Source organism: Ambystoma mexicanum, chromosome 4q, assembly GCF_040938575.1.
Source record: "Ambystoma mexicanum isolate Mex_15411 chromosome 4q, UKY_AmexF1_1, whole genome shotgun sequence".
In the NCBI taxonomy this organism is placed as follows: domain Eukaryota; kingdom Metazoa; phylum Chordata; class Amphibia; order Caudata; family Ambystomatidae; genus Ambystoma; species Ambystoma mexicanum.
Window position 1 is genome coordinate 1,145,073,697 of NC_090928.1, and position 14,140 is coordinate 1,145,087,836.

A 14,140-nucleotide genomic window follows, 5' to 3' on the forward strand; every position below is an offset into this window, starting at 1 on the left:
CTAAGTTTCCAGAGAGCCTTGATGATGTCCCAGGAGGGAGGGCGGAGGGGAAAGATGCTGAGGGGCCACAGTGTGCAAGTGATGGGAAATGGGTATTTGAATTGATATCACTGGTAGCTTTACAAAGTGCTCTGTTAGAAGGTAGTTATAGCACATGAGATTGACAGACACAGGCACACCGCACAACACAGGTTGTAAACAGAGAATTGGGCTGCCATCGAATTGAGCTACAGCCTGTCACCCTACTTGAGTGGTACGAATATTAATTGATGGAGGGTGCTAGCATGGAACAAAGCAGCTGGCCTAAGCCCCAAGGGCAAACAGGAACAGGCACGAACAGAAAAACGCTGCTCCTATGCGCTTTTAACCTCCAAGCTTAAATTAAAAGATTCTCACAAAACCTTGTTGGACTAATATTAAGACTGGATTAGTCACAAATAAGAATACCTCAACATTTCAAAATTACAAAACACAAACTGGCGTTTAATATAAATATTGACACAATGTATTCAATAAAAGCCAACACCAACACGAGTTTCAAACATAGGTTCTCTTCAGGGCTTAATATTTGGTCAAATAATGTCAATACAGTGCTTTCTTCAAAAAGCACTTTGTTACAACACGCTAGGTCCAGTATCTGGCTCTTCAGGCGAAAACAAATTGTACGTAATAGGTTGGTAATCCACAAATTGGTCATTATTAAGCTGTCCCTGTGCTTATTCAATGATCAGCAAATTCACCAATCCTTTCCCGGCGTGTTTCCTAATGTGCATTAGCACGTAATGTGGTCCTGCTTATAGTAGAATGCCGTTGTCTGCAAGCCTCCAAAATGCTTCCCGTTGCTAGGGAAATGCGGTCTGCCTAGATTTATGTGGCCGTTCGGCCCGCTAACCCGAAATTGGGCGTTTGCGGTAGAATCCCGCTACTCGAATCCTCGCTTGCCAGCATATAATAAACGCACTCAGAAAGGTAACTTAACGCCAGACTAGTCATCTTGACACCTATGTGCACGTAGAAACCACCTAGACATTCCAGTACACAGCGGCAACACAAATAAAAATTAACTTGCATGACTTCAACCCATCTCGCCTTTCCAGGTAAAAATAACACATACCAACCACAAATGTGGGCAGGGAACACGCCCACACACTAAATACATGAAATTGCATTTATAACTAAACTGTGTTCCCAATTGAACGCACTGCCACCCGTGGACGACAAAATAAGAGCTACCCCGAAAGCATACCTAACTGGATGCCACAACACCAAAACAACACTGCGACATGAAATGCTGTTCCTCAGTACACATTTACAAATGACAGACAAGATGGGGTCCAAGAACAGGATCCCCAATGACACAACCTACTATTCCAAAGTCATAAAGCTACTGAGACATAATACAGTACACAACAAACCTTGTGTGCAATCAGCAAGAGTTACTGTTCCACAATCTCACTTCCAGGCTAGATGACCAAATACCAGCTCCTGTCTTTGGCCTCCGAACTGTGTGGGCCACCTACATTGCAGCAGTGCCTCATATGTCCTTGGGTCCTTATGTCACGATGATACGTGGCCACTGCTTTCTTACCAATGTGCAGTACATCACATGTACAGTCATTCCCAAAGGTCCTTTTTCTGTCTCCAGATAGCACGCATGGGTGTCACAGTTGGACATGGTGTACTTTGGTCCCTTCTGTATCTTGTGATACTGCATATGAGTATCTACACCCCATATGGCAGCATAAAAATCCACCTCAGTGCCTTTCTACAAGGACCCCAACTTCACAAGAGGGCACCCTCACCTGCAGCCAACTCACCATAGTGATGATCCCACAGGTCACCAGCCAGAGAGAAGAGATGCAGAGGAAACAGGTGTGGCTGGAGGCTGACACCACACTCTCAATGCCCCTCAATCATCCCCAGTCCCAAATAGAAAACCTCCCACTCTCCAATGCACCATTACCACTATTATCATGCCCATACCATGCCTCAATCCCCTTGACACTTTACTGGGGACATTGGTGCTACAATTAGCCAGATCTTGTGACACATACATTACTGAAAAAGTGCCACACTCTCCTGCTGATAGACATTTTACCTCATGGCGCCACACTGCTGACAGATTTCACCAAGCTGGCACTGCATGGAAGTAGGAATAGTTACTTCTTATGGTGGCCATGGTGGGGCTCCGATTGCTTTGCTTTCCTCCTTCTTACACTTAGGTTGTTATGATTCATCACAAGTGTAGCATTGTGAAAGGTACTGTCCCAAAATTGCATGCCGACTCTGCCTTTTCACTCACCCACTCGCGAACATCTCTTACATAAACACTCAATCACAGCATTCACTAAAACATTCCACTCTCATGCACATACATGACCTTTAAGCCACTGCCTTCCAGCAGCACACATCTACTGCCACCACCTTGCGGCAGGATTCTTGCAATACAAAAATACTCATTACAACACAGAGCCAAATTCTTAAGACCTAACTACAGTACTCTAGGTAGAAGCAGGTTGATAAAAACCCACGCTATCTAGAACTAAATGCCAACAACTTGATAAAATCCGATTGACTCAGACACGATAGCAATCCCTCTGGATCAGTTCCGTTCCCAATGGAAGAGCTGGGAAGATCTAATCCCAACACTTGGGTCGGATTAGGAATGTCTCACTCGGATTACATTGTTTTTAGCATGTAAACCATGACAAAAACTGGATTACACAGGATAAAATCACTGGGCCCATTTTGCCTAAAAAAACAATATTGTGTGAAGATATTTATCCACCTCTACTCGATTTACGGTGGAGCATTTTCGTTTGAAATCAAACCTTATTCAGGAAGGTTTAGGCCACATCCACCTCCATTATTAACACTTACAAATGCATCTGCCTCCCTGCGCCAAGGCTGGAATTAATGAAAATGTACCGGCCAGGAGTTTGATAGGACGACACAAGTGCTGTTTTAAAACAAACAGGACGGCACTTTAGCCAACAAAGAACAATAGGAGCTAACATTTAGCTATAAACAGGTTTCCCCAAACAGGGGTTCTCAAGAGAACTCTTAGGAGCTCATGGCTGGACACAGGATGCTTTTAAAGTAATTGGCTAAAGCAGGGCTTCTATAATTACTTCCAGTAATCGTGGGCACATAAGTCCAAATAGAAGATAGTTGAGCGCTTCCTTTAAATATATTTTACTTAATGTTGTGGGTTACAAGAAGTAATTGAAACTTTTATTAATATAAAATGTCCAACTCTAGAAAGTTAGAAACAGGTAAATTGCTACCAGGTCTAGCGAGTTTAAAAAAGATCCAGTAACCAAGAGCTGTGCCTATCTAAAGTGCAAGTCAAATTTAGAAAGAAATAACCTTTTAGACACATCTATCCATACTGCATTTTACAGTGTGTCTATGTGAACTTTGATCGCCTTACATCAAAAACACAAACATAGTGATGTGTACATGGTAACACATACAAGTTTCACAACAGATGTTGGGAAAGAAAAAAGTTTTTTGAGCAATTAGCCCTCCAAGTGTAATCCTGAATTCCAAAAGAAAAGTTCCAGCTTCACAAGCATCACCATTCCTGCCAACAACAATGCTGGCATGGATGACACTCCACAAGAATGGGCCTCCATGTCCGAGTATGCCTCTTTAAATAAAACAAGTTCCAGGTAAGTGACTGCCAAAGTTTGCCGAATCCTCTAGGATTTAATATCCATACTTTTCATTTAGATGAGTTTTGCCATCCCCACTTTGACCTGAAGAGAAAATTAGAAGAAAAAAAATATATTTCTAAAAGGCATATTTCAAAAGAAGCACATTCACTTAAACAAGCACACTGCGTTTAAAGATATACACGTTGTTAGATTCAACTAGAAAGCTTGTCAGAGCTGGAGGAAATGTTATACACACTAGCACATTATGCTCCTTACAAGTAATGTCAGGTTTGTACAGAAATATCCTACATATCCATGATGAAATTCTGACCTGCACATTATCACCTGCTACCATGATGGAAAGACCATGCCCCACACAGAAAGTTCATGACACCAGATGTAACCTTTTTCGAAAATTGGAAGACCTGCACAGCCTTGCAAAATGGCTTTCTTGGGTTGATTGAGCCATGTATAAAGTAGCATTGCTAAGACAAAGACCATTTCCAGGAGCAAAAAGCTTAGCATTTGGGCTAATCTGTATACCCATAATGCCTTGCTGATGTGGTTTGAACTGGAGGTAAACGTCCAGCAATGGCTACTAGGTGGCGCTGTGGAATGAGTGACTTGGTTCAAATTGTTTATCCTGTTTTCCTGTACCATGTTAGACAATGATAATATAGAAAGTGTTGCTCCAAAAAAGACATGATGATACCATAGTTAGGCTATTGAAGTCATTTATTCGCAAGCCTTCGTAATATTCAGATTATTTCATCAGGCACGGGAAGAATTAGGTTTTTGCAATAGCAGAAAATGTTCAAGGATTCGCCTCTGCAATGTCTTATCTGTCCATGTCTGTTTCTGACAGTTTTTTTTTCACAAACAGCCCAACACTTCAGAGGTTCCCCCCACTCATTCCAGTCAAATATTTAGTTGGGGCACTGAAAACGACATGCAAGCAGGCAGGCAGAACACAAACAGTGCTTGGCTGCTCTCAGAGAGGCATGAAGGTATGGCATAGTGTTGTAGCATGTGCAAACCTGCTGAAGGCCGGTATATTTTAGACATAGACAATTGTGTTTCCATCTCCACCAAGCATGTTGCCCACTATGCTCACCTATGTTTAAGCTTGGCATGGGGAAGGTAGCCAGTCACTTGTTGGACAAATGTATTTATAAAATTATTCAGGCTGTTTTTCACATTTTGAGTAGTGTGCCTCTATAATGCAAATTAGTCATGTTATGTTTCGGCCCTTTGGCTTGTGAAGGTGGGTGTGAAAAAGATACTGATGTATTGATAGTGTGAGTGTCTACATTTGGGTCGAGGGGACAAGAAAAAAATCAATTCTTTGGCTTGGAACAACACTACCTAGCCTCTGGGAAGCTTGTGGAGCAGGGCTTTTAAAGAGCTAGCAGGACTTGGGTAGAAGTGAATCCAGCAACGTACAACATAGCACTGCGTCACCGAAGCCAATGAGTCAAGTGTAAAAAAAGAGCCATATAAAATGTTCTAGGAAAAAACAAGTCTATATATGTAGAAAAGTCCACATTTCAGGTGAAAGATTTTTTTTTCCAAGACTTTTTAAACCCACCATAACTTTATATATTTTTTTTTAAACTTACATTATAAACTTGATGTGCATTATTCCTGATAACTTACATATTTTTCAGTATACACTGCGTGGGCACATTTTCCTTGGTCTCTCTCACTCTTGAGATTATATATATATATATATATATATATATATATATATATATATATATATATATATATATATATATATATATATATATATATATATATATGGGATACATTACTCACCGTAATCGTATTTCTGATGCTTGTATCTGCTTAGATTCACATGCTGTGCATAGGCCGACATCTAGTGGAAGCTGCGGAGTATTACAGTTTGTTTTTCGAAAGTCGAAAATGGGCGTCGACACAGGCGTGCCAGTAATACTATCCCTAGTGTGACGTCCACTGTACCCAAGATCCCTCACGCGTGTAGGATCCTCAGATTGTTTTTTTTTTTCTGACATGAGGAAGCATGAGGAGTAGCGTGAGTACAGATAATCCAAGCAGATAGACAGAAAGGTAAGACTACAAGCAATCATGCGCCTTCTCTCGGAGGGGAGGAAGGGTGGGTCGCATGTGAATCTAAGCAGATACAAGCATCAGAAATACGATTACGGTGAGTAATGTATCCCTTCTGAGGCTTGTGGAATCTGCTTAGATCACATGCTGTGCATAGATTAGCGAGCAGTACCAGAAGAAGGAGGTGGGATGTGAGAAGGGTCATGAGCAAACAGGTGTCTTAGAACCGCTTGTCCCACTTGTGTATCTGTCTTGGAATGAGTGTCAATGCAGTAATGCTGAGTAAAAGTGTGAATAGAGCTCCAAGTAGCTGCTTTGCAAATGGTGTCGAGGGGAACATTTGCAATGAAAGCCAGAGTGGCACCAATGCCTCTTGTAGAGTGGGCCCTTGGCGTAAAAGGCAGAGTCTTCTCAGAAAGAGAGTACACAGCTGTATACAGTTGATAATCCACTTCGAGATAGCGCCCTTAGAGACGCGATCCCCCTCTCTGCCTGTAGCTACGGAGACAAACAGTTGATCTGTATTCCTTAGCGGTCTGGTTTTATTAACATAGTATAGGACCGCCCTACGCACATTTAGGGTGTGTAGTTTCACCTCAGCCGAGCTTTGCGGGTTTTGGAAGAAAGTCGGAAGCTCGATGGACTGGTTTACATGGAACTTGGATATGAATTTAGGTGAGAACCTAGGGTGTGTGCGTAAAACCAGTTTGTCCTTGTGGATAATAAAGAAAGGATCCTGCACTGACAGAGCCTGAATTTCACTGACCCTTCTTATGGAGGTAATGGCTACTAAGAAGGCCGTTTTATAAGTCAGGTGTTTGAGACTACTTTTATGCATGGGTTCGAATGGGGGTCCCATGAGCTTAGCTAGCACCACGTTGAGGTCCCATCCTGGCGGTGGGTTCGAAATAGGAGGGTGAAGTCTCTTTACTCCTTCCATGAAGGCTTTAACCACTGGTACTTTCCACCACGAGACCTTGTTATGGGATGTGGTGTAAGCCGAGAGGGCTGCCAGGTGTACTTTCAGCGAGTTAAAAACCAACCCTGCATCCAGCAGGTGGAGCATGTATGTCACAACGTTGGAAGGAGTGCAATCAACCGGGTTGATTTGTTTATTCTGGCACCAGATAACGAATCTTTTCCACTTATCAAAGTAACAGTGCCTTGTATTTGGTTTCCTGGACTCCTTTAGAATGTCCATACACCTCTGTGGTAATTTGAGATGTCCAAACTATATGACTTCAGGAGCCATGCTGCTAGGTTCATAGAGTTGGGTTCCTGATGCACTGTTTGACCCTGTTGCTGGGACAGTAGATTGTACCAGGCTGGGAGTCTGATGGGCTCGCACACCGCCATCTTGCGTAGGTGTGGAAACCATGGTTGTCTCGCCCACATGGGAGCAACTAGGATGAGCGTCATCGATTCCTTGTTCATCTTGTACACCACCTTCCTGATGAGAGGAGTTGGTGGAAAAGCGTACGCAAACATCCCTGACCAGTCCATCCACAGGGCATTCCCCTGGGAGTCCGGCTGGGGGAACCTGGATGCAAATCCTAGGCATTGTTTGTTTTCGCTTGTGGCGAATAGGTCTATAGTGGGGAAACCCCACTGAGAGAAGAGATCTTTTACTACGTCTCTGTGAAGGACCCATTCGTGTTCTTTTGGGAGGGAGTCCCTGCTTAGAGCATCCGCTAGGGAATTGAGCTCCCCTGGAACATGTTGCGATGACAGGAAGATGTTCCGTCTGAGTGCCCATATCCATATTTTCTGGGCAAGCTTGGACAGATTTGGCGAACGAGTCCCCCCTTGCTTGTTCAGATAGAACATGGCTGTCGTGCTGTCCGTCCTGATCTGCACCGACAAGTTCAGTAGATGGGGCTCGAACGCCTTCAGCGCTCGGAATACTGCCAGAAGCTCTAGCAGATTGATGTGGTTCTTGGCTATTGAGTGAGACCAGAGACCCTGAGCTGTGTGGTGGAGATGGTGCGCTCCCCACCCAGTCAGGCATGCATCTGTAGTCACCACGGCTTGTACTTCGGGATCGTAAAAGGGTCTCCCCTTTGCGAGATTCTCTCTTGTCCACCAGTGTAGGCTTTGTACGAGTGTTGGCGAAACGACCACTAGATCGTCCCACTGACCACTTGCCTGAGACCACTGTTTCGCCAACCATTCCTGCATGGGACGCATGCGCAGATGCGCGTGGGGGACCAGGTAAATGCATGACGCCATCATGCCCAGTAACCGCATAGCTTTGCGTACTGTTATCTGTTGACCTGACTGATAATGCGGAATTTGCAGAAGTATATTCCGAATTCTCTCTTCCGAAGGGAAGGTCAATCCTTTCTGAGTATCTAGGATAGCCCCTAGAAACTGTTTTGAGGTGCTTGGCACCAGACTGGACTTTTTCTCGTTGATAGAGAAGCCTAATTCGTGGAGGAGGTCGATAGTCCTCTGAATGTTTGATCTGCAAATTCCTGGGGTTTCCCCCGTTATGAGCCAGTCGTCCAGATAAGGGTACACCGGGATTGCCTCCCTGCGTAGGTGTGCCGCCGCCACCGCCAGTACCTTGGTGAATACCCTTGGTGCTGAAGCTATCCCGAAGGGCAGTACCTTGAATTGGTAGTGGCGACTGTCCACCTTGAAGCGCAAGTACTTTCTGTGCGCTGGGAGCATGGAAATATGAAAATAAGCATCTTTCATATCCAAGGTTGCCATGTAATCCCCCTTTTTTAGGAGGGGTATTACCTCTTGTAGCGTGGTCATACGGAATTTTTGGGGCTTGACATACTTGTTGGCAGGCCGTAAATCCAATACTGGGCGCATTGTCAAATCTTTCTTTGGCACAAGGAAGTAAGTTGAATAGATACCCTTGTTTACCTGGTGTCCTGGGACGAGTTCTATCGCGTCCTTTTCTAGCAGAATGGCGATCTCCTCGAGAAGGATCCTTTGATGCTCTAGGGAGTGCACCCTTTGTCGTGGAGGATGGTTCCGGGGACGCTGCAGTAGTTCTATACAATATCCTGCGGATACTGTTGACAGCACCCATCTGTCTGAGGTGATCCCTTCCCACGCCTGGGTGAAGGTGGAAATACGTCCCCCTACTGGGGTTGCGTGACAAGGGACCCTGAACTGAGCGTCACTGTTTTGGTGGAGGCGTGCCACCTCCCTTGTTGGGGCTGCCTCTGCCTCTTCCACGACCTCTCTTGTTACCCCTGCCGTAACTCTGGGTAGACTGCTGGTTGTTATTCCATTGTGTACCCTGTCCCTGGGCATAATTGCCTCTTTGTGAATTTTGGCCGCGTGGGCGACGAAAATTACTGTTCCCCCTCTGGTTAGGGGGTTTGTTGGTAAGCTGGCCAAGGGATTTGAGAGTCTCATATTCATCTTTGGCATTTTTAAGTGCGTCTTCGACCGCTTTCCCAAACAATAGGTCGGGTTCCACTGGCTTGTCTATTAAAGAAGCCTGGGTTTCTGTCTTGAATCCCGACTGCCGTAACCACGCATGTCTCTTGATAACAGTACCTTCTGCTATCAATCTCCCTGCGTTATCAGCGGCGTCGAAAGTTGCTTTTAAAATGCAACCAGACACGGCTCTCCCCTCTGCCGAGATCCGAGCCAGCTGGCCCTTTAACGGTTCTGGCGCAGAGGCAATGAGCGCCGCGACTTCTTCCCATTGATGGCAGTTGTAACTAGCCAACAGGGTGGTGGAATTTGCAATCCTTGCTTGGTAGGCGGACGTTGAGGCTACCTTCCTGCCAAACCCGTAAAGTTTTTTGCTCTCCTTGTCGGGAGGAGCTTCTGATGCAGATAAGGGCGTGCCAGCCCTTTTTCTAGTGTTGGTAACCACTAGGGAATCTGGTTTAAGATGTCCCCTTATATACAGAGGGTCAGACTGGGCTGCCCGGAAAATCTTTTCAATTCTGGGGTTGACAGCTCTGGTGAGGTGAGGATTCACCAGGGAAGGATCTATTCTTCGTTGGATGGATTTGAGGATAGGGATGGTCTGAGCGACCGGTCTCCTTTCTCCTACAAACTCCTCCGCGAAGTCCCTTTCCTCCTGTACACCGTGGGTGTCGATGTGGAAATGTTCCGCTGCTCGAGCGAGAACCTCGTTAAGGAGGGGCTGGTTATCAACTGGAGAGTCGGTAACTGGGGCTTCGCTTTGTACTGGGGAATCTACTCTGTAAATTTCCTGCTCATCTTCTCCCTCCTCCAGGTCCTCATCCTCTGCATAGTAATCTGTCCCGGTCTGTTCTTCCATAATTTCAAACTCCTGGTCCTCTTCAGGGAAAACTTGTCCCTGGTAACTGGGGAGTGGAGTAGAATATGGAGTGGAGTAAGGCTGAACCTCGAATGGTTCAGGTCTTTCGACCCGGGGCTTTTTACTTAGCGGGATAGGATCGGAGGAGCCTGAGGGTGTGGCCCCTTGAGGGTTATATGAAAGAAAATGTTCTGGGTTCTTATCATAAAAATCAGCCAAGGAAGACATCCTAGACATAACCCTGTCTATGTCTTCACTGGACCAATCCCTGGAACAGGGTATTACTTTAGTAGGTGATGATTTATGGGACTTTCCAAGGGTAGACTTGTGTTTGCTTGTCTGCCTAGGGTGGGAGGATGGCTTTACAGGGGTGGAAGGCTGTGCTTTCCGCTGTTTCCCCCCTTCCCCGTGCGTGGAAAAATGTTTTCCCTGTCCCTTGGGGGCCCCAGAGACTTTCGACGCCTGGCGTCGAGGGTCTGGAGAGGTATCTGTGTGCTTCGTGGTGTTAACCGCGGTCTCGGTATCTTGGAGCGCGGCCTGGGGGTGGAAGTCGTCTTCGTCTCCCGACGATCGAACTTCCGTTAATGTGTGTAGCGAGGCACTCTTGGCAAGAGTGGATGATTGCCTTGCGTCGTGAGGCGATCTCGATCGAGAGCGCCCAGAGGACACCGAGTCGGACCGTTCTTTTTGTGCCTCTTTCCGGGAAGTCGACGTCGTCGAGGTCCGGTTGGTCTTAGTGTGTTTAGTGTGTGTTAGGTGTGTAGCGCTTGCGTCGCCGGGGGTCTTCCCCATAGCCGCCCTGCCGGACGACCTTCCGAGGTCGGGGACCTGCGCTCGTCGGCTGTCTTTCGACGCCGTAATGCCCTCGCCGTCCGAAAGTACGGCGTCGCTGCCATCGCTGAAGGCGCCCTCCGCTGCCATGGCCTCCTGCCTGGCGTGGTGGGCCCAACGCTTTGTCGAACGGTCCTTCAGTGTTTTAGGTTTAAACCTACTACACGCTCTGCAATTCGCTTCGGGGTGATCCCTCGGCAAGCAGAGATTGCACGTGGCGTGCCTGTCGACCCAAGGGTATTTGCGATTGCACTTGGGGCAGAATTGAAAAGGGGTACCCTCCATACGCACCTTAAGGCAGCGGGCTGCTAAGTGTAGGAATATATATAAATGTAACTATATATCAAGAGTGAAGAGTATGTACCACCCCCCACTCTCCCTACTTGTAAGGGCCGAGGACAGCGGCCTACTAGGCCCGGGCCGAGGCCAGCGGCCTTCCGAGGCCCAGATCCGTCGTGCAGCAGTCGACGGTCGATGACTTCTCCAGCCGTCGTCGAGGTTGAGGGTCGACGTTGGGGTGGGGAAGGGAATGAATAAGAATTATAGTTATAATAACAGCAAAAGTATGGCTAAGGCCAGGGAACTCCGCAAGATGCTTCCGACCAGTATGGCGGAAAAAAACAATCTGAGGATCCTACACGCGTGAGGGATCTTGGGTACAGTGGACGTCACACTAGGGATAGTATTACTGGCACGCCTGTGTCGACGCCCATTTTCGACTTTCGAAAAACAAACTGTAATACTCCGCAGCTTCCACTAGATGTCGGCCTATGCACAGCATGTGATCTAAGCAGATTCCACAAGCCTCAGAAATATATATATATATATATATTTATTCAGTAAAAAGCCTTTGTTAAAGGGACATTAACAGGAGAGCCGCCACCACCACCACCACCACCACCACCACCACCTGCAAGGCCTACACAACGGAAGAAGCGCAATCATGCAGAAAACAATCAAGAGGACCAGGAAGATGAAGTAGAGGAAATAGCTACCTCTAGCAACCAGACAGAATCATGGGTGTGGCAGTTCTTTACCACCGTTGGGGTGTACCAAAGGCTAACGCTACCAAGGTGAAATGCACTAAGTGCGTTGTACTCAGTCACGGACAATCTGGCCAGTACTCCTACAGGACCACCTCCATGCACCGCCACACTTAATCCAACCACCGGAATGCTCTCAGAAAGGCTGTTCCTTTCTTAGGAAGTAGTACACGATCTTCCTCTACCGCAACCTCCTCAATCAATACTACCACCACACAGGCTTCTCCTGTGGGGCAGAAAATCCCACAGGCTATCTTGCAAGCCATAAATTTCCAAGACAACAGTACTGTGTACATACTACAACACACCACTCTGCAGAGTGGAGCAGTTTTGAAAGTGCTTTCAAGGCTGTAATCATGGAGCATGAGAAACACTGCCCCCTAAAAATTAACGCTGTGGTTGGTGTCCCTTCCCCACCTTACTTCTCCTGAAAAAAAAAAAAGAAACACAAAAATAAAAAAAATAGTAAATCAAAAAACACAAAAATAGGTTCCTTTAGGAATCACCTTTTATGGTTTAAAAATAGAAGTTAATAAATAATAATACATATAACCTTAAGATATTAAACTTCCACAAACCAACTGCCACTTAAAAATGCTCTACCCATCTTTTGCATATGCATTTCACTTGCTTATGCAAAAACAATTGTACACACTGCTGCTATAAATGCACATATACATTGGGCAGTAAAAGAAGTGCACGAATGGAAAGAGGAGTATGGATTACGAAGTGCTCTTACTACAAGCCCAGAAGGAAAGCGCCAAGACATGCCAAATTTGGAGGCTATTAGCTACTTCCTGGGGTAGAAGAGTCCCAAGGGTGTGGCAAACATGCGCCAGATGCTAGACCCGCAAGGGCAGTTCTGAAAGGGGAGAGGGTGTACAGGTGTCAACTAAATATAGGGCCTAGAACCTCTGAGTTTCATAAGGGAGCAGGCCACCAGTCTCGGTGCCAGTGGTATGAGTTAGCAGGGAAGGGATTAAGTAAAATAGGAACACAAAAGCAGAGTTTTCAGAGGTTTCCAGAACTTAAGGAAGTTCAGCTGAAGTATACGAAGAGCAGGAAGGCTGTTCCAAAGTCAGGCACCGGCCGAAGACCAACACATGCCTCCGGCTCTCTGTTTCAAAAAGTGTCTGACAAGCAAAGTATTGGAGTTACAGCAGCGGAGGGCTCTAGCTTGGCAGTATTTAGGAAACAAACATGGACATATTGTAGTCCTTACAATAAGCAGGAGCCAATGTACACATAGTAGGGCTTCAGCAAAACGATCCCTGGGCTTGCGGCCAAGGTTAAGACGTGCAGCTCTATTCTAGAGTAACCAAAGGGGGCACAGACAACAAAGGGGGAGGTTAAGGAAGAGGCTCTACAGATGTTCAGCTTCTGGGGGAAGGTGAGGAACGGTACAATGGCTGTAAGGAGGTCAAGCTGAAGGGATGGGCTTTCGGTACAAGCTCCAAAATGTAAGGAGTAAAGGAGAGGGAGGACAAAGATAACCCCAAGGTTTTAGGTCTCACAGGATGGTGAGAGTAGAGGGCCCAAAGACAGCAGCCAGAGGGTAGGATAGAAACAGGGCACAGGTGTCACAGTAAGAATGATCTCCATCTAACTGGCATTGAGACACAGATTGTTAGCCGCACACAGTGCCTCGATGGTGGTCAGACAATTACAGATAAACGAGAACAAACCTGTGTGTCATTAACACAACACTTGAAATGAGAAAAAAGGAAAGACATCAGGTGAGATAGAGAGGGACGAAATAGGTATGGGATAGCCATAATCACAGAATAAAACTCTGGGGTACTCTGCAGGTACACAGTGAGGTGGTGGAGTAAAAACTAAAGAGGTAAAGAGCTAGGAGAATTGCACTCTCACCTCAAAGGGCAGGTTGTCTGCTTCCTCCTTATCTGCATTCAAGAGGGTGTGAGGGTACCATGCAGGAGGCGCTCACAGCCTGTAAAGCCAGGGTGCACAAAACGAAGATCTTATGCCCAAGCACATCCAGTTTAATTTTCTCCCGGGCAGAAGGAAAGGAGGCAAAGGTGGCTCTTATGGAGATTTTTCCTAAGCGCTGTGGTCAGGGTCTTTAGGTGCATCTTCCCGATTTAAGCACATCTGGTAATTCCCTCAAGCTCATCAGGCTCTCAAAGCGGTAATCGTGTCAAAGCATCCAGGTCTAACTCTCAGGAGTTGGAGTGCGGTGGCTTACAAGTCCAGTACACATTCTTCAACAATAACAAGAAAGTAAGTGTCCACAA

General features: G+C 46.2%; 1 protein-coding gene across 2 annotated transcripts in view; it reads right to left on the reverse strand.

Annotated features, from left to right (window-relative positions):
* Positions 1-3,179: 3,179 nt before the first annotated feature.
* SLC4A1AP (solute carrier family 4 member 1 adaptor protein) overlaps positions 3,180-14,140 on the reverse strand; it is a 363,679-nt gene continuing 352,718 nt past the window's right edge. For both annotated transcript variants that reach the window (XM_069608736.1, XM_069608735.1), the window contains one exon: positions 3,180-3,761. In XM_069608736.1, the coding sequence (XP_069464837.1) occupies positions 3,712-3,761 (50 nt within the window). In that variant the 3' untranslated portion in view covers positions 3,180-3,711. The remainder of the gene's footprint in view (positions 3,762-14,140) is intronic.